The sequence below is a fragment of the Schistocerca cancellata genome, chromosome 4 (genome assembly GCF_023864275.1).
Source record: "Schistocerca cancellata isolate TAMUIC-IGC-003103 chromosome 4, iqSchCanc2.1, whole genome shotgun sequence".
In the NCBI taxonomy this organism is placed as follows: domain Eukaryota; kingdom Metazoa; phylum Arthropoda; class Insecta; order Orthoptera; family Acrididae; genus Schistocerca; species Schistocerca cancellata.
In genome coordinates, this window is record NC_064629.1 from 382,407,620 (window position 1) to 382,429,118 (window position 21,499).

General features: G+C 37.7%; 1 protein-coding gene across 1 annotated transcript in view; it reads left to right on the forward strand.

The window, feature by feature from the left end:
• LOC126184817 (nipped-B-like protein) overlaps positions 1-21,499 on the forward strand; it is a 123,025-nt gene that overhangs the window by 20,715 nt on the left and 80,811 nt on the right. Inside the window, exons 6-13 of the mRNA XM_049927395.1 lie at positions 90-297; positions 4,188-4,334; positions 4,614-4,787; positions 6,845-7,035; positions 12,314-12,545; positions 18,049-18,284; positions 18,830-19,144; positions 20,071-20,286. Of these exons, the coding sequence (XP_049783352.1) occupies positions 90-297; positions 4,188-4,334; positions 4,614-4,787; positions 6,845-7,035; positions 12,314-12,545; positions 18,049-18,284; positions 18,830-19,144; positions 20,071-20,286 (1,719 nt within the window). The remainder of the gene's footprint in view (positions 1-89; positions 298-4,187; positions 4,335-4,613; positions 4,788-6,844; positions 7,036-12,313; positions 12,546-18,048; positions 18,285-18,829; positions 19,145-20,070; positions 20,287-21,499) is intronic.

Genomic DNA, 21,499 nt, shown 5'->3' on the forward strand with positions numbered 1-21,499 from the left:
ATATATGTACAAGCTTCTTTTATGCAGCATAAAAAGACAGTTGTTGATGTTTATTGTAAACAATTACTGTAATATTTTTATCATTGCAGGACCAAGCTCTTATGCAAAGAAGCTTAAGAGCATTTGCAGAGAAGTCACCAACTCTTGCAAAGAAATTAGGAGTCACTCCGAACAACAGACTTCGACAAAGAAACATACAGCATATAGAGTCTGGATCGGAAAGTGATGATGAGCCAAAAAATAAATCAAAATATTTCAAAGCAAGAGAGAAGGAAAGAGAAATACAAAGGAGGAAAGGTGAGAAACGAAAAATTTTTTTCTACAAATGGTGTAGAGAAAAAATATTTTCTGTTATCAAAGAGACATTTAATTTTCAAATAATATTCTGTATTGAAATATCACTGATTAGTATTATCTTGTTATTGGTAGGTATTATAATTTTCTTTTGCACACAGCACTAAACTGGTATTGTGGTAAGTTTTACAGTGAAATGTGAAGATATTTAGAGGATTGCAGTACTCGTGTTTGATCTACCTAGTGGCAGTTGGAAAATGTTTTCCCTGTGATACGGAATGAATGTTTCACACAATTCTTGCCTTATTATGTTTGTCGATCTTGAGCTTTTGATGACTTACGCTGTTGTCACTGTCAGGAGATAAGATTTTAGTAGCCTGTTAGATACTTCAGTTGGGCAAATTAAGTTGTGGAGACATCACAAAGTCAAAGAACTTCCATATGTTACCAGAGATTATGTTGATGTATGTGACTAAAGAACATTGGTAGAAATGCTAATTTCATTAGATGATGGAAGATGCAGTTGATTTCTCTGTTGCCTTAAAACGTGAAGCACCCATTTACATGCACAACTAAGGGGTAGCCACTGTCTGGGTTAAAGATGTTGTTACACATTCAGATTTCTGTGTAGTAGATATGTGGCATAATATTTTTGTTTTATCAAATATGTTTGTTCATGAGACTGTGCTCACCAACATCAGATTTGTCGAAATTGCAATATTTAATATGGTGTTTGTGTTCTGTGGGATGTTCTAAAATTGTTCTTATTGTGTGACCATGGTAACTGCTACCCCATTCACAAGGTATTTTACAAATTCCAGAAACACAGACTTTGAGGTTGTCATTTTGTGGGTGCAGTATGTATTTAATTTTCTTGTGTGGTGAGAAAATGAGTTGAATACAGTGTCTGGCTAGGCCTCTGTCAAAAATTTTAGAGTTTTGACATGTGTTGAAGCAAAATCTTTTGCAGTACCACTTCAGTAGTGACCTCAAGGATGAAAACTCAATTGTGTAATAAATAATCTTTCAGTCTACAGTGAATATGGCATCCTTTAAAAATTTCTACATGACAATGAATCAAAAAACTGTGAGAAGTTGACCATAATTTCATCTTGGTTGAGTCTAATTTGTTTCATTAGATTCACAAACATTTGAGAGTTTTTAATGTGATGTTCATAGCAACTGACAATTGGTTTAAGTAACTTGGTTAGCTATTTCACTATGTTCACGATACCTTTGTTACCTGGCCACATGAAAATGAAGCTAATAGCCTTTTTTATTAATCATATGGATAGCTTGCCACCTACTATAAAGTTCACTGCAGAGATGGAGGGAGAAAGCAAATTACCATTTTTAGATAGTCTACCCAAAGATCAGATGGGCAGCTAAGGCACTGTGTTTACCAAAAGCCAACACATGCTGGCCTATATCTCATACACAAAGCTTCCATCATGCAGCCCATAATAAATCTGTTTAAATATGCTGGCTCTGCCAAGAAACACACAGATTTTGAGATCAGATACCTAAGAAAAATATTGCAGTAAAGCGCCTATAGCGACTGGGATATTGAGTTAGCCATCTCCAAGAAACAAAAACACAGAGCTACTTAATTATCAGAAGATGATCATTCCATAGTATTCCTTCCTTTCTTCAGAATTATGACAAATAAAGTAGTCAGATTCTTGTACAGACATTCCGTGAATGTCCAAGAAAATCGGAGAGATACTGCACTCAGCAAAAGACGTCCTTGATCTCTCTCTTTTCCTGAAATTTATAAAATACCTTGTGAATGTGGTAACAGTTACATTGGTCAAACAATAAGAAATAATTCAGAATGCCCTCCACAGCCAGCTTAAATACCAAAATTTCGAAAAAAACCCTGATGCCGAACACAGCCTCATGACAAACATGTTTGACAAAATGAAAATATTATCCCCTGTGTCTGCTTACTGGGATTCTGTCATCAAAGAAGCCACTGAAATCAGAATGTTAACTACTACTTCAACCCTTGACAGTCACTGCACACTTAGTGGTACATGATACCAGTTTCATGATGCTGAAAGGCAACAGAGGAACCAATTAAAATTAAATCTTCCATCTCTGATAGCATATGGAAGTTTTAAGTCTTTGTGATTTCTCCATGACATAATTCAGCCAACTAAAGTACCTAGAGGCTTTATGTAATCAAATATGATGATGATGACGATTGAGGAACAACTTGTTGAAAGCTGTGGAAAACTATGATCTCAAGTGTCAGCTGTCTCTCATTTGTAATCCTTGACATTATACTACACAATCACACTAAAACAACATGAGACATTACATTTATGCAGACGGGGAACATTGTAGTTCTATGAGTGTTCTAGTAAATGCCATTTTTTGCACACAGTGTACTTGAAGTGAAACGAGTAGTAGCACTTACAGCTGTTTCTTTGATGTCATCATGATTAATTTTTTTAACTGTTCTATACAGTTATGTCCTCCGTGCAGTGAATGACAAGTCCATTGTAAAGATATTAGTTTTCCCAAAGCTTCCTCAATAAAACATTGTTCATTCTTAATGTCACATTTCGTGGAACTTTTGAATAATTGAATAATTTAGCTATAACCACAGCCTTTTGATCCCATTGTAACTGCATTTCGGACTGGTAGTATCCCCCCACCGCCGCCACTGCACGTGGCGCACACACGCACGTACGCACGCGCGCACACACACACACACACACACACACACACACACACACACACACACACACACACACACTTGACTCAAGACTTGCCATTGAAGTTCTGTGGAAACTGTCACTATCACACTGATTTAGATTAATTAGCTTTTTGTAGTTTCTGCTTTTTAAACTGGATGATTTCCTAAAAAAATTGTCCCACTTCAGAAGTGGAAAATCCTTAATCCTTTTATTTGCATCAACTATTTGATAAGAGTTTCTTCCCTACTACTGGTATAATTCCATTCCATTTCATAGCTGGAAAATACACGGATAGTTTGGCTTTTAAGTTTTCAGCACTATATTTTTTTTATAAACATGTATTTTCATATTTTTGTATAAACATGGTGATATAACATTATGCTCACTAGAAAGCTAGAATGTCTCTGATAGATTTATAGCAGGTTTTTGAAAGTGCCAAAACATTTCTGATGCAGAGACACTTTATTACCAGTCCCTCTGTTTCTCTTCCTTCTGCCTGTGTCACCCCTCACTTTCAAGGCAAGAATAGACACACTAAGAACCTCATTCAAACTTAGTTCTTACACTTTAGTAGAAAATAAATGGATCCAAAGTGCTATGCTGCTGTTCCATTAAGCATGCATGCAGTCCCAATGTACGTAAAAATCCACATTGTATTTTTCATGCCAACTCCTTTGCTGTGGGTAGTGATATGGTTCTATCTTTACAGTACATATCTTTCATGAAATAGAAAAAATGCTGGTAATATTGTTTTAATTGGGTTTTCCTTTTATTGTGAGTGAATCTCCAGAGATAAATTTAGTTGTCCCTGCTTCAAATTGATGTTTCTGAAAGGTTATAATAAAAATAAATGGAACAGTGTACTATTACTACTTATAACAAAGCCTTCCAAACAGTTTGTAATGAATAACTGCTAACACATCACATCCCCTTATGAATTAAGAGTAACTAAACTCTCCACTGATTATACTTTAAAAAACTCTGCTATATGTATTTACCTAAATTGTTGCTGTTCGTACATGATGACCATTATGGTACCATATAGAAAGTAACTCTGCCAAGCTTCCATAAGTTTTGCGTGTCTTTTAGTTGGTATAATAATTACTGACAATGTAATTTCACCTACTGGACATATATTATTTTTTATTTAAATGGTCTGTGAGAGTGATTGCCCTACTTTACTTTCAGATAAAGAAGAAAGAAGGAAAGTTACTTCATCATATGATGAAGATTATTGTCCAGGTAATGAGAATTCAAAGATTAAAGGCAGGAAACGCAACTGTGCAAACCATAAATCGGAAAATGTCGACTCTAGTACAGTTAATAATTCTGAAGGTAACTATTGCAATTTTGCTCACTCTTTTAAATACAGACTCAAATATTTATAAGTGGAGCAAGTAGTGAGTGCACATGAAGTTTTTGCATATTCTTATAATATGTAATATGATGATAAAAGTATGTTTTCCTGCCTTGCCCATGTTATAATAAATTGAAGAGAGTAGAAATACAAGAACAAGAGATAATAGGAACTTACAGAAAGAAATTGTCATAAATAACTACATGTTTTTAATTGCAGCACCTATTAATGTCACTCTGCATTTATTTATATTTCAGAGGTTCCATTTACTCCAAAACCTAAACTGCGGAAGGTTGAGAGAAAGCTAGTGCCTGTGTTGGAAAAGTTGAGTGTTGAAGAGTTAATGGAAACAAATACCTACCAGAGATTCAATCGATCAATAGAACTGATATTTGAAAACACAGAAGATCTAGATTTAACCACAGATTTTGGTAAGTATTTTTTTGTTGTAACATACATTTCATTCCTACTAGTGATTGCAAGGTCCTAGAGTGGCATGTAATCAACCATTACTACGTCTGAAAACATGTCGGGTGCATCTCGCATTGAATTAACCCAGTGGTAGTCAACATGGTCCCTACTGCCCATTAATGGCCCTTTCTGCTTCCATGGTGAGTGGTAGGCGGTAAGAGTTTTAAAAAGATTTTCATTAGATAAACACAAAATTTGATCATAAAGTATTTGGTAAGTAATTATCATTATATGGTAACATTACTACTAACAGAGATACAAAAGTGGGCTGTAGGCACAGGAACACACTCCCTCTTCAATACAGCCACTGCATCATGTGCAATTGGTAATTAGTGTCTGTTGATGTGCTGCCCAGTTTGTTCACAGATTTTGAAATTGTAATTTTACATTACAAAGATTTGCAGCACATTCTGGTATGATACACAAGGTGTTTTGTGCTGATAGGTACATATTCGCCATTTTCCATCACCTCTGAGACTTTGTATCAGTTTCAGTAGATAATCCGAGCCTGGAAGTGACAGAGTCAAAAGCTGTAATGGAAAAGTCAGAAAACGAGCAAATTTACTATTGGGCAGCTGAGAATGGTAAACACCAAAATACACATTTTTAAAAAATTTTTTCTCCACAATTAGCACAAGGTCTTATGTTCAGCATATTCTTTCAAAGTGACATCTACACGCTACTGTGTGGGTGTGACATCATTCCACAAACTTCTATTGTACCCAGGCAAACAACCATAGTGTTGATGCTAAAATCTTGAGTTGTCAGGTTGTCTCATATTCCTCTTCAAACTTTTAGCATGCTTGACAGTTTGTTCTCCATGCGGGGGTCTTCCTCAGAATTGTTCTGGTTTCCCCAGACAGCTGAACATGCAACGTTGGTGTTGTTTGAACAATGTCACACATGGGAAAAAATTTTTGACATTCAATCTCTACAGGTGCACACAAGACTTTCCTCATGATTTGTCGGGTGGTAATCAAATAGGGTCCAAGCAGGGGAGTGTGTTGGCCCAGAAATAGAACCTCCCCCCCTCCCCCCACCCTCTCCCGAACCACACACACCACCTCCCTCTCTCTCTCTCTCTCTCTCTCTCTCTCTCTCTCTCTCTCTCTCTCTCCCGCCCTGCCCCACCCACCCACCCACCACCACCAAATCTCAAACTTCTTCCGTTCCTCTCCTGACCAATGATTATCAATTACAATTTTGAATTTCTTTCTGTTCCAGAAACTGTCCTATGTGATGTCTGTTACCTGAAATTGACTTTTCATTTCAAGTATGAGAATTAGTACAGTGAATCAGGCTGTTTTGATGTAACACTATTGCTTTTTATATCAGAATGGTCAAGTTTTAGTGCAAGGGATTTATGTAAAGAGTGGTGTCTGTTAATGTTCGTTCAATCAGTTCTCTAGTTTTTCTGTTGTAAATGTCCAAATATATATATATTGTATTATCTCTTTTTAAATGTACTATTCAAAATTTGTGTAGTCCCAGTTAATTTTTATAATTACTTATTTCCTTCAGTGTTCTTTCTTTTGTAGATTAGATTAGATTAGATTGATTTACTTTCATTCCAATTGATCCATAGTGAGGAGGTCCTCCAGGATGTAGAACAAGTCAGAAAAGCAATAATACATGACAAATATTTACAACTAAAACAAATAAGCTAATTTACCTTCCACAGGTCCCAAGTGGAATGATTGTCTTTTTTTCTTTAAATGAACGTTATATGAAAGGATCATTTTACAACGCTCATTTACTAAGATCACATTAATGCACTGAATTTAAAATTAAAAAAAAAGTTTTTTTGTTTTGTGTATAAGGTAATGAATATATATTAGAAGTACTACAATACTTATTTACAATGAACAAATTACTACATTGAAATGGTGCAACACACACACACACACACACACACACACACACACACACACACACACAATTTTGTTGATAATTTTCTTAAGTTAGTGTGTTTTTAATTTAATGTAGACTGTTAACTTACACTCTTGATTTGTTGTAGATACAGAGGCGGACACACCACCGGAAGTTCTTATTCCTAAGTACCAGTTACAGGACCTGTGCAGTGAAGCAGCAAAGCTCAAGACTCTTGGGGCCATGGAATCGATACCACCAGAACGTCTTGTTCGCATGCTTACTATTTTGGAAAAGAATATACGTGATGGAACGAGAATATCACCACTTGCAGATCCTGTAAGTTATTTGTTAGGGTTCTCACTTTGTGTACATGTAACTATCCATTACATTCATGTTTCTGAACATTTTCTTTATTGAATAGGTTATGTTAGATTTTTTTAGTCTCCTTCCATATTGAGGAGATCCTCATTGATGTGGAGTGTCTGAGAATAATACTTTAATGAGTACCTTCTGCAAAATGCCTCCTGAATGTCAATTATTTTTTAAGTTACATGTATCTATTCTTTGATTGGTGTGTGGCGGGTGGGTAAGTGTCGGACTAAAAATCCAAAATTTCAGGGTCAATCAGCAATTGGTCCTAGAATTTGGTCTCACTCTTATCACTTCTTTCTCACCTGGCAATGATTTGTTAATGTGAAAAATGCCGAGTTGCTTTGTGGTTTGAAATTAGTGTTGAACTGTAAGTTACACCGTAACTGACTGAGTAAATTCGTTCAATGGTCAGAGACCTAGTGAGGTGGCATAGTGGTATGGCATGGGACTCTCATTCAGAAGGATAGCAGCTAAAATAATTACTGTTCATCCATACAGAGTTAGAGTTTCCATAATTTTTCTAAACAAATAAAGGCAAATGCTAGGATGGTTCCTTTCAAAGGGCTTACCTGTTAACCTGCCCCATCCTTCTACTTAAACTTGTGTTGCCTCCATAGCTGGACACAAGACCTTTTAATCTGTTAATTGTTAATTATCGAAGTTAACTTTTCAAGTAATAGATTACCTTTTAAGTTAATTTTAGAAAAAAAGTTAAAGGACTCTTTAACTCCTGTTAATTTTCTTCTAGTCTGTTAATTGTTTATTATTTACTTACCATTTATGACAAAAATGACACCACACCACCCACAGAAATCTTGTTCTGACAAGTTTGGGTCAAACAGGTGTGTGGATACATGAGGGTATGCACAATTGAATGTGAGCAGGAATAACTGAACATTGGCTGTTTATTGTTGTTTGTTTACTGAGTTTGCATTAAGTACTACTTTTTGTTAGTGAATTGACTGTGGAAACTAAATCTTGGAATTGGGTTCTACCCCTAACAACCACCTAAAGGGAAACCTTGTTGTAACACATCTGTAAAAAGTAAAGCCCAGAGTTTAGTCAAAATGTATAGAAATGTGAAGTAATAATGCAGTACAGTACAGGAGGCAAGCCATAGTCACAGTAAATTACAGAAAGTTTACGTGACTAGTTTCGCAGCAGCTCAATCACCATTATCAAATGTACCAAGTATAAAATAACTCTGCTGTTAATTATGAGAACCTGAAATATAAGTAAATATCTAACCCCAATACCATCATCATTGAAAACAATACTGTGAATTTATCGTGTTAAATTAAACCTAGTTTGCACTCGTGCGAAGAAGTGTCATTGATTGCTGTGAAGCCTTTATCCATACGGAGCATTAAAGTCTTAACTTCATATATTTTGGGTTAGGATCAGCGTTGTCCAGCTAGTTACATACTAAACTTGACGTGTGAAAATCCTGTCTTATTAATCTTAGCAGTTCTGCTATTGTTCTGAAACATACATTGCTCACGTATGAAGTGGAATCATTAACTGAAGTATCAGAACGCACCTTGATAAAGTTAATAAAATAACATCACCCATACATGAATACTGTATATTATTATCTGTATATATTGTCTCCAAACCAATTGGTCAACTCTGAGACAAAAGTCTCCACATCTCGGTGCCTTAATGTTTACTATGAGTATGGCTTGACTACTGTACTAAATTCAAATAAATTTGAAAAAACTTACGTTTAGTCTTGTTCCTTAAGACAGCCATCTCTGATTACAAAAATGCTGTATTTCTTGGGGAACAGGCTTTAGTAAATTAATTTATTAAGTATAATACCCATATACCCTCAAGTGCTGCAGTTAAATGACTTTTTTCTGTGTTCATTACTGAATTCTCCAAGTTCCTGGAGAATAAGAAATCTGAGAAATTCATTTCAATGATGACAATAGGTGATGTTTTCTTTGCGTGTATTTTCTTTGCTTCATGCTGGCTTTCTCCACTAAACCAAAATCACTATCATTTGGCAAGTAAAAATAACGTAAGTTCATGATAGAGACAATGACACATTAATGTTCTTGTTTTGGCTAGTACATGTGTCTGAATAAAAGGTTATTTTATTATGTATAGAGGTTGCACATCCTTAAATATCCCTCTCCAGTCCTTGGGAAATATCTGAACCTCATGTCTTTAGGATTTCTGGAACCAACTTCTTTCCTGTATCTCATAATTGGACCTGAATAAACAAGTCCATGAAGATACACAGTTGCCAACTGTAATCACAAAGTTTCCAGAAGGAATCAAATATATTTTCTCACTCTTCTTCTTTAAGTTGATTTAAGTTGAGCATTGCTATTTGCAGCAGGTGGCATTAACAAGAAGGCTTTTAGTTGGAACTATTGTGCTCTTGCTTGTAGTACACTCCTCTCCGCATACTGCTGCTGTTGCCTTATACTCCTCTTCCACTTCCCCGGATGTTGATAACATCATCTTCCTCTGTTCTCTGCTTCATTTTCATTGCAGACATTTTGTCAGCTGCTGCAGAAGCACTGCCTTCCTCAGCAGCTGTGGTCTCTCCTGAATTAAAAGGAACCATACAACATAACATACAATGACTCTGAAAGTACCAGAAGATATAATGAAAGTATCGTAACATATTATATTTAAACTCAATGGCCCATTCTGGTTATTAACTATCACTTATCAAATTTAGAAAGTAATTATTAGCTTACCTAGATGGCTGACATTCCAATGCAATGTCTTCAGATGAATCACTCATAATCATCAGTACACTTTAATTAGATCTAACACACTGACCATGCAAATTGTGACCAATGGACAAGTTCCAATTGTGCTTCCCTTTAAAAAAGGTATGGTCTGCTTTCTTGTCCTATCCGAGCTTGTGGCCACACTCTTGCCTTGTCAGCAATGGAATGTTGAACGGGGGGGGGGGGGGGGGGGGGGGGGGGGGGAGATAGAGATTTGGCCTCTTCTGAAGATAGTCAACTATTTCTTTTGACATGGCTATCAATCACTCCGTCCTTCACCATTGAGGATGGTGATCACCTCACCTTTGTTATTTGCTAAATTCAATCAGTACAACTGATCATATCCTGCTGTTTAGCTTCAAGATACTGAAATAATTTCATTGCAGAAACACTAAAAGTGGCTTAATGAGTGTAATCTTTAGTAGAAAACTGTTTTCAGCTGCACAACCATTACCACATATAGATGTCACACAGAGTTTGCATCAGTATAAGGAAAAGGACAGTTGCTGCTCACCATATAGTAGAGATGCTGAGTCACAGATAGGCACAGCAAAGAGACTGTCACACAATAAACTTTTAGCCAACAAGGCCTTTGTCAAAAATATGAAAAACACACACCCACTTCCTCCTGTACTGATGATAGAAAAAATTACATACAGTTCTCAATGAGGAGATAAGTTATGTAGTATAACAGGTTGCAGTAAACACCACTCAGAGCAATACTTATGAGTGCGACAGTCATGTTCCCACTGAGGCCATACAATATGTGACGTGACTCGTGATACGAACAAGCAACAAGATGCACGATTCATATCTCAGTTTCAGTTGCAATTTTCACCTCTTTGGAAGAGAATATTGTTGTAGCTGGTCATTATTTAAAGCTGAAAAACTACCATGAATACTATAAATATCAAACATAGTTCATCTGTGGTTTCTCATGAGGTCACTCAGCATGAACACACATACCACAGATTGAGTCCAGGCGGTTTCCACTTTCTGGAGTACCAAGTATCATCTACTCTGATAGAGCAGGACACAAAATTTTGACTCGCTATTTCTCCTGCTGAGAAGCTAGTCTTTGCAATAAGATAAGTTAGTGAAAGTGTGCACGATGTTAAAAATGCTACCATGAAAAGTTTATTTTTTGTGGGACCACCTACTATGGTTCGTTTCTGAATGTGGTACATTTATAAATAATGGTTACAGATTAATAAAACTAGATAAGTCTTTCTACGACTGTTTAGTTTTATATAGTAATATGTGACTGAGCCTGAGGAATATTCAGAAGAAATTCCGGGTCCGAAGTGAGATCAGTCGCCATCGATGTTGTATTAGCAAAATAAGAACTCTGTGTAGGAACAGTCAGTGTGTTTGAAGAAATGGAAAAAGCTCGTGATGTTAAGGAAACCTTGAGTGTCCTCGGCTACATCCAACTGCTCATTCAGAAGAAACCTGAATTTAGCTTTCAGATCTCTTTTACACCTGTTGCAAAGTTTCCTGAAATGAAGAAGCATGGGTAGAAAAACACCCAGTCAGCATTAGCTGATGACTCCCAGTGTCATTTTATTTCAATTAGTTCTTTTCATTTCCAGCCTTTGCTTTTATTGATAGCATATGAAAAAGAGAAATGTGAGGGAGTTCCGTACTGTGCATAACAGATGGCAATAGCCTTGTGTGTGGCATGCAGACAACCACCTGTATATTTCGCATGTTTTGTGGACAAGGGAAAGAGGTATAGCTCTCCTTCCATTGTAAAAAACAGTTTCAGTATGTTTCAACAATGTATGAGCTAAAACCCACCAAATGTAAACTGGATAGTGACTACACATTCTTCACTGCAAACTGCTCAAAATATGCCCGATGGTTCACTTATTTGTGAAGAGTCACAATAACTATGGGCAATGGTGAAAAGAAAACAAGTTCATTATCAATCTCTGATGTGGGAATGTAGAAAAAATGATTTTTACTGAATAGTTTCTTTAGAAGTGAATGTGTGTGTGTGCATAGCGGAGAACGCATGCAAACCTAACAGCTGTAGTTTTTTTATTTTTTATGCAAAAAATAGCTTTATTGAGAAATCTAGTAGAGATGGATGTAGCTTTGCCTCATTTACAGGAAACAAGTTTTTTCAGGGCACTTCTAATGACTTGAAATTAGTATCATATGATACCATTGCGTAGAGCAACCAGAAGCCCCTGTTGTACCAGGCAATGCTATACCAGTATGCATTTATGTCAAATTGTTATTGTCACAGTGTGAGACAGTGAAGCCACGCGAACCACACTTTCATGCGAACCACCTATATGGGTTGCTTCTGCAGCATATCATGAATTATATAGCATAGCCAGCCGCCTCAGTGAGAACCTTGCCATACTGAAATGTGTGGAGAAGGGGGGAGAGAGAGAGAGAGAGAGAGAGAGAGAGAGAGAGAGAGAGAGAGAGAGCATGTTAACTTAAGTATATATTTAACATTGTTGCTTTAAATGTTTCAGGATGATGATGAGGATGAAAGCAAACTTTGGTTAGAGCTAACAATGGAAAGTGTTATGAGGGCTGTGGATGCTTCACTAACTTCACTCAACATACTTACGTCCCCAAATATGCCAAAGAGGATATATTTAGAAGATGTTATTGACAGGATAGTCTTGTTTACCAAATATCAGTTACAGAATACTATCTACCCATCATTTGATCCTGTTTACAGAGTGGAGGGAAAGGCTAAAGGTAAGTGAAAAGAAATACTACACTATTTAGAAGTACATTTATTCTACGAAGGCAAATTTGGTCCTTAGCCGTTGGATTAATTTTCCATGGTACAACTTTTATTAAAGAGAAAGGTGACAAGTTCTTTGCCAGGTGCAAAGAAGGCAGTAATATCAATGAAATTTTGTTTTTGTTATGGTGGTACACCTTGTGCAAAATGTAAGTCGCATATAAACTCGATCTACAGGTTAGTTCTATTCATATGGCTTCATAAAATATCGTGGGAAATAGATAAACTGGAATACTTTGCTATCGTAAAATTTTTTGTGTAGGACACTTTATAGCATACTGAAATTTAATCTCAGTTCCCGATTATATGTTGGTGTGCAAAACTGAAGGGTGAAAAAAACTTGTGCATGACGTGTCACTGCCAAGTTACCTAGCTTAATGAAACTTGGGCCATACGAAGGAAGAACAGCTGTAGTATAGGACAGACAGTAACTGAAAGAATTTACAATAAGATGTACAAAAATGACATTTTAATTCAAAGACAGTAATAAAACTGAATTCAAGGGGATTCATGTGGTCCCTTCATCCTCAGGGCATGGTTCTGAATTGGGGGAGTCATCACCATGGACAGCAGTGCTTGCTGTGCAAAATGTTCCCATACTGGCTACAAGGTAGATAAGGAGGTCTTGTATTAGGGCTCTGCATTCCTCCAGCAGTGTGGTTGACAACTGGATAATGGTTGGTGGTGCATGAGAATGTGCTGCTATACACCTCCCCAATGCAACCCACATGTGCTTGATGCAATTGAAGTTAGTGTAATGGGCAGGCCAGTCCATTCACTAAATATCCTCTCATTTCAAGAAGTCCTCCACCTGTGCTGTTCAACATGATTTTGCATTGTCATCCATACCAATGGTGTCAGGGCCAAAGACACCCCCGGAAAGATGCACTTGTGAAGGAGTACAGTGTTATAATAATGCTGACCAATGAGCAAACAGTATCAAATATTTCAAGATCAGTACGCTCCTGGGACTTTATGCCTACCTTCATCATAACACCTGGACCACAAAAAGTCACATTCCACGTTCCACATTGTTGCTGGATGCATTACATGTTCCCACCTCTTGCCATACAAGGATATGTCCCAACATCAAAATGGTTCAAATGGCTCTGAGCACTATGGGACTTAACATCTGAGGTCATCAGTCCCCTAGAACGTAGAACTACTTAAACCTAACTAACCTAGGGACATCACACACACTGTAGCGGTCGCGCGGTTCTAGACTGAAGCGCCTAGAATCGCTCGGCCACTCGGGCCGGCTGTCCCAACATCGTTGAATATGATCATTTTGGTGGTGCAGGTGTTACGGACTGTCCAGCCTGTTCCCCGACTTAGACCTCATTGAGTGTGTGTGGCATGCATTGGGGAAATTTATTGCATCATGGCCGCATACACAAATGAAACTCCAGCAGTTGTCAACCATGCTAGTGGAGGAGTGGAATGCCGTATGCAGAAGAACTCCTTACCAACCTTGCAGTCAGCATGGGAGCATATTGCGCAGTATACATTACCCTCTTTGGTGATCTCACACCCTATTAAAAATGATAGCCTGCCTTTTGTAATGTCCAGGGCACCATCACAGATCGTGGCAACTTAAACGTACTTATTGTCCTTGAGTAAAACTGTCATTGCATATTTCTTTTAGTTTCCTTCTGTACTATACTGCAACAGTTCTTTTTTATGTATGACCCTAGTTTCATTGAGCTATGTTGCTTGGCAGTGACACGCCATGTGAAAATTATTTTCGTCCTTGAGTTTTCCACACCAGCATATAAAGGATGTGACAAGTGCTGCTCACAAACTTACTGTGGTTGTAGAGGATGCCTTAAAGCACAAATTCAGGATAGAAACCTACATAGGGACATGTCATTCCAAAGATGTCCAATACTGCTACAATGTGTCACAATTATAGGGCTACACCACACATTCAGCAGCAAACACTAACTCGTAAGCTGCTGCCTCTACCTCTATTGTACTGAGTCTCTGCAGTGACATCATGACAGTTGTGGATGATTTCTATGCCATATGACATCTTGAACTCTTGCTGATCCATTGCCAGGCACTCTATTTTCAATCCCACAGCATACAAATTCATATTTGCTGCTGCAGGGATGGCCTTGTGACAGGTGTTAATCCCTATATGTTTGACACTATGTAGTGTTGTTGTATGACATTTCTAGATATAGGTCCCCATCCTCAATTTGTTCCTCAAGACACCTGCAGCACCTTAAAGATGTTTGTATCATTTTGTAACGTGCTGTATAAGGAGTGTACTCATTCACTTACAGCAGTCCTTGAATGGGTGGCTGAATTCAAATGTGGCCCTACTACTTCTGAAAATGATGCACATGAATTGTATCTGAAAACTACAACCACAGCTGAAAACATTGAGAAAGTGTACAAAATAGTATTAAAAGGTTTTTGACTTAAGATATGTGAAATAGCAGATGCATCAAGTGTATGAGAAAAATGCAAATTGTAAATTTTTCCCATCATTTCATGATAGAAATGAAAGACTGTTAAAGCTGATGATCTTGCATCAAATTTCATCTCCTTTAAATGTTATGATCAGATTTTGATGATATTCAGTAGGGATTCTTCTTATTGATGACCTTTCAAATGCTAAAACACTAACTGGGAAATACTATGACAGTCTGTTGGGGAAAAAAGGGGGGGAGGCTTTCTGTATTAGCCTAGATAAAAAATACATTTCACCATGGCTACGAATCTCCTTACTAAGATGCAATGACAATAAGAAAATTGAGGTATTCAATATGCCAACTGTCACAAAACTTACCCTGATTGCCAGATTTTGTATTCTTTGACTTCCACCTGTCCCCATATGTAAGGGCCAGCTGGTTTGGCCGAGTGGTTCTAGGCGCTTCAGTCTGGAACCGCGCGACCACTATGGTCACAGGTTCGAATCCTGCTTCGGGCATGGATGTGTGTGATGTCCTTAGGTTAGTTAGGTTTAAGTACGTCTAAGTTCTAGGGGACTGATGACCTCAGCTGTTAAGTCCCATAGTGCTCAGAGCCATTTCAACCAACCCATATGTAAGGAAATCTCTGATTGGAAGTTCCAGTGAAGTGGTCAAATTGTTGTTTTAATTTTATTGTAACTGTGCATAAAGTATTTTAATTTTCAATTAGTCTGTTCTTGCTGCTGCATAAGTGAAAGTTATGTTTACATAATTCTGCTTCTGTTAACTTCATCTTACTGTAGTGCTGTCTGCTATGCTTACACCAACTGTAAGAACAATAATATTTTGGCAAGACTGTTATCAGTGCTATATCCATACCAAGCCCAGAATAAAGCATATTAATAAACCCAGCCAAAACAAAAACACACCAAAGATAACCCATAAACTAGGACCATTATGCTGGCTGCAGTCGTGTTCCACTATTGTATATAGACTCAACACCACACCACATGATCTGTCGTGGTGGCTGGGAATGTGTGTGTTGTTTGCCTAACTGCTCTCAGTGAAAGAACTCTATCCGGTATGCTGCTTGTGGTGGAAGCTGACAAATACTTTTGCCTCTGCATGTTTCTTTATCGTTTTGGCTAAAGATTATCTTTTCCCTGGAGACAGTGCATATGACTGAGACTGCGATGGCTATGTCGTGGAGGATTGGAGACAGTTGAAAAGTAAATGCTGTAATGGCTATACAGCTATCCCCTGTGAGACAAAATGGTCAGTACCTTCATAGAAAAATGTCAGTGCTTGCCTACAAAATCTTCATTGTACCCAGGCATGCACCTCTCCATCCAAAGCAATTCAACAGTCATGAATGTCTTTCTTCAGACTCCAAAAATGCAGAGAGACAGGGACTGTATGGTGGATGTGTAAGGGCTTCCCAGTGTTAACTTCTGCAGCATACTCAAAAAGGGGATGGCAACTGAATTTAAAATACAAACAAAATAAGTTTTGCATCACCTCAGTTCCAAGAGTTCTGGAACATGTACTGAAAATAGGAATGGAGATCAACATAAACATCGTTTCCACCATTTTTATTGCTCGTGAAAACCACACATTGCATGTTGTACTACCATACAGCAAGACCTTCAGAGGTCGTGGTCCAGATTGTTGTATGCACCGGTATCTCTGATACCCAGTAGCATGTCCTTTTGCATTGACGCATGCCTGTATTCGTCGTGCAATGCTACCCACAAGTTCATCAAGACACTGTTGGTCCAGATTGTCCCACTCCTCAATGGTGATTCGGCGTAGATCCCTCAGAGTGGTTGGTGCGTCACGTCATCCATAAACAGCCCTTTTCAATCTATGCCAGGCATGTTCGATAGGGTTCATGTCTGGAGAACATGGTGACCACTTGAGTCGAGCGATGTTGTTATCCTGAAGGAAGTCATTTTACAAGATATGCACGATAGTGGCATGAATTGTCGTCCATGAAGATGAATGCCTTGCCAATATGCTGCTGATATGGCTGCCCTATTGGCTGGAGGATGGCGTTCACGTATCGTACAGCTGTTATAGCACCTTCCATGACCACCAGTGGTGTACATCGGCACCACATAATACCACCCGAAAACAGCAGGGAACCTCCACCTTGCTGCACTCACTGGACAGTGTGTCTAAGGCTTTCAGCCTGACTGGGTTGTCTCCAAACACGTCTCTGACAATTGTCTGGCTGAAGGCATATGCGTCACTCAACAGTGAAGAGAAAGTGATGCCAATCCTGAGCGGTCCATTCGGCATGTTGTTGGGCCAATCTGTACTGCGCTACATGATGTCGTGGTTGCAAAGATGGACCTCACCATGGACATCGGGAGTGAAGTTGCCCTATATGCTGCCTATTCTGCACAGTTTGAGTCATAAAATAATGTCCTGTGGCTGCACAAAAAGCATTATTCGACATGGTGGCATTGCTGTCAGGGTGCCTCAGAGACATAATCCATAGGTATTGGTCATCCACTGCAGTAGTAGCCATTGGGTGGCCAGAGTGAGGCATGTCGTCGACAGTTCCTGACTCTCTGTATCTCCTCCATGTCCAAACATCACCACTATGATTCACTCCAAGACACCTGGACACTTCCCTTGTTGAGAGCCTTTCCTGGCACAAAGTAAAAATGCGGACGTGATCGAACTGTGGTATCAACCGTCTAGGCATGGTTGAACTACAGACAACACAAGCCATGTACCTCCTTCCTGGTGGAATGTTAGGAACTGATCGGCTGTCAGACCCCTCCATCTAATACGCACTGCTCATGCATGGTTGTTTACATCTTTGGGCAGGTTTAATGACATCTCTGAACTGTCTAAGGGACTGTGTCTTTGTCTGTGATACAATACCCACAGCCAATGTCTGTCTTCAGGAGTTCTGGGAACTGGGGTGATACAGAACTTTCTTTGATGTGTGAATATTAGACATGTCATTTATTTTAGTTATGGTATGTCATGTCATTAATTTTTCTTCTCTAAATATTTTCAGAAATTTATGTTGGCAATGCCAGGAAGAAACGTGCACATGCAAAAGAAGTTCGTGAGAAAAGCATTTTGACTTTATACAACAAACTGAATGAAATTGTGGGACTGCTTGCAGAACTGCTTAATATTCAGGTCCTCACAGATACAGCTGTATTGCATGCATCATCATTGGGTGTGGCACCATTCTTTGTGGAGAATGTCAGTGAGCTTCAGCTATCGGCTCTGAAGCTAGTGACAACAGTGAGTAATTTTCTTGCCATTTGCCGTACTTCAATGTAAAAGGATGAAAAAGTGATCTGTGTTATTGTAAGTATGATAGCCATATTTTCATCACAGTAGGAGAGACTTAAATGGTGTCTCCTGTTTGTGTTACTAGTTTGTGCATATCCTTAAGTGTTCATAAATGTTGTCTTCTTATTTTTAGTGTGTTGGAAACAAGATAAACATATTAAGTGCTCCAGAACCTAGTTATCTCTTTCTCTGTTGCGTGTAATTTGTGATACTTTGCCCCACACTTTATAATTCATATTAGAGTGTTACTCTTTTCAATGTCATGCAAAACTGCTTATTTCTTGTATTTGAATTAAAAGACTGTGATAACTGATAAAGTAGGCTAAACTATAGTAATGGTTTGTATTGTTTTTCGGTAAGAGCTGTATTTTGAAGAGAATCATCTATAAAAATTTCTCCTTAAAGAGCTAAGATGGAAGTTCAGCTTTAATTTTTAAAAGTGAGCTTTATTCAACACTAATTTTTCTAAATGTTTACTTTCAAAAATGTTACAGATTTTTACCAAGTATGAAAAACACCGGAGACTGTTGCTTGATGACATTTTGGCATCAATTGCTAGGCTACCAAGCAGTAAACGGAGCTTAAGGACATATCGACTCAATTCAGAGGAACACATACAGATGTTGACTGCTTTAGTTCTGCAACTAATTCAGTGTGTGGTAGTGCTTCCAGAACGTCTCCAGCAACCTGAAAAGAAAGATAAATTCAAAGAGGAAAAGAAAGATGAAAAGAAAGACAAAGAAAAAGAGAAGGAGAAAGACAAGGATCCAAAGGAAAATGAGGAGGAAAACAAGGAGAAAATAGTGAATGTAAGGTTAACTGTGTTGTTAAGGGCTGTAAGTTAAACTGTTTCAAAGTATGTTCAGAATGGGATATGTGTATGAAGCTACAATGGCAAATCTTGTAGTGAAAGCAGTACCTTCTTTACCTTCCCATAGACTTGCCCATGCATAGCATTGTTCAGAACAATCACTTGTTTAGTGGTTAAGGAGGTTGGTTAAGAGGAGTTCATTTGTTTTGATTTTCTTTCCTTTTCAAATAACTGTCACATTCTACTCACAAAACATTTTAAAATTTTCACACTTAACCAAGCATTGTAATGAGATTTGTGAGCCAGAATTACTGATGTAACAGAAATTTTAGTTGTGAGGAAAACTTATTTTGCTCATTGTACTACAATGTTTCAGTCTAGAGAATTTGGTCATGATCAATTGCATGTTTGCAGTTTTAAAATCTAACAGTGTTTCATTGAATAAAATATGTCATACAGTCAAAAAGTGAAGGCCATTTAGTCACAGAAAATATTTTTGGTAACTTTTATTTGTGGTTTCACTGTCATATAAACCTACTTCAGTTTTCCACATAATTTCCCTTCGCTTCTAAGCACTTTCTGCAATGTTACGCTAACTTCTTCTACTTCTCTCCACCAAAGTTTTCTGCCAGGGAATTGAACTAGTTACAAATATTTGTATTTGATGAACTAGTTTCAAATAATGAAGTTACGTTGTGTCTCCGAACAGTGTGCATCTCATTTTGTTGTGCAAGTTGTTCTTTTCACATTCTCACATAACAATCTGTAAATGATGAGATCAATTATGTTCATTGTGAAATTTTTGACAACTTATGTGCTGAATTTTTCTCTTTCTACCTACACTGTTTAATGTGATTGTTATGGTGAATAGTAATTTCAGTGTAGAGATATTTATTTCTAAGAATCTGAAATGTTTGATTCCAGATGGATCGTGATGTTCTCATTGTGAGTAAATATGAAACTGCCATGAGGACTGCAGCAAATTTCCTTACTGTCTTCCTTAACAAATGTGGAAATAAAAGTGAAGAAATTGACTACAGACCATTGTTTGAAAATTTTGTCCAGGATCTGCTTACAACAGTCAACAAACCTGAGTGGCCAGCGACTGAGCTCCTTCTCAGCTTGTTAGGGAAACTACTTGTAAGTGAAGCATAATTTGCATATATCAACAATTAGTTGTTCACACGAATCAAATTACTGCAAATATTTTGACAATTTTGTGCCATGTATTTTTTTTGCATGTGCAGGGAAAGATGCTTTTAAAAGAAATTATTGCAGTGGCACATTGAAATTTCTGAGAGGGAACACACACATTTAAAAAGGGAAGAAAACCTTGAAAATTGCCATTTTACTTAATCAGAAATACATGGATTTTCTTATCTCTAGTGACTGCCATTTTGAAACATAATGCATTCAAAGTTCTACGGAATGCACTATAACATATGCAGATATTGACATTTGAGTTTTGCAGCATGTTTTAGGGCAAAAGCTTGCTTTCATCTTTTAGTTCAAGCAATCACATTACAAAATATATGTATGAAACTGGATTGTGTACTTCTTTTTCTTTTCAAATGGGTCAACTAAGGACAATGTGCTAATTTAAATTCCTTATTCTTTCATGTTTTATTTTCTTCCTGTACTCATTCATCTGTAAACTATGTTTTTTTATGTCTGTCTTCTGACCACATCAGACAAGGGTTCCCCACCCCCCCCCCCCCCTCCCCCGCCACTCTCCTACCTTGACTCTCTCTAAATTCATTAAGGTAAATGCTAGGATGGTTCCTTTAAAAGGGCATGGCTGAATTCCCTTCCCTTCATTCCCTAATCCAAACTTGCGATCCGTCTCTAATGAGATCAATGTTAACAGGACATTAAATGGTAAATCCTCCTTCCTTTCCCTTGGACTCCTTCCATATTCAATACTTCTTCCCTCAACATTTTTCTGTCAGTTGTTTCTTCAGCTTTTCTGTTACTTTTTGTAAATCCTTCTTTGCTTCTGGGATTCATCTTGTTGTTGACTTCCTATCCCATGAGTATTTGAAGATATCTTTGGTTAAACTACTCTTTTGCATTCAGTTTAAATGTCCAAAAAAATAGTGTCTTCTTTTTCTGATGGTTTCTTATACGTTTCCCGTGTTTTGATAAATGTCGTCTTTACTTCATAATTTACAACCTTCCATAGTTCCTTTCTGAGGCTAATGTAAGAGGCGGTCAAAATATTTCTTTTCAAAGGCTATACGCTCCACAGTTGGTATGCCGACCAGGCAGAACGACCATGAACATTGAGGCAATCATCCCACCAATGCATCAGGTTGAATATACTATACCAAATGCATGGAGTGAGATCAGGAAT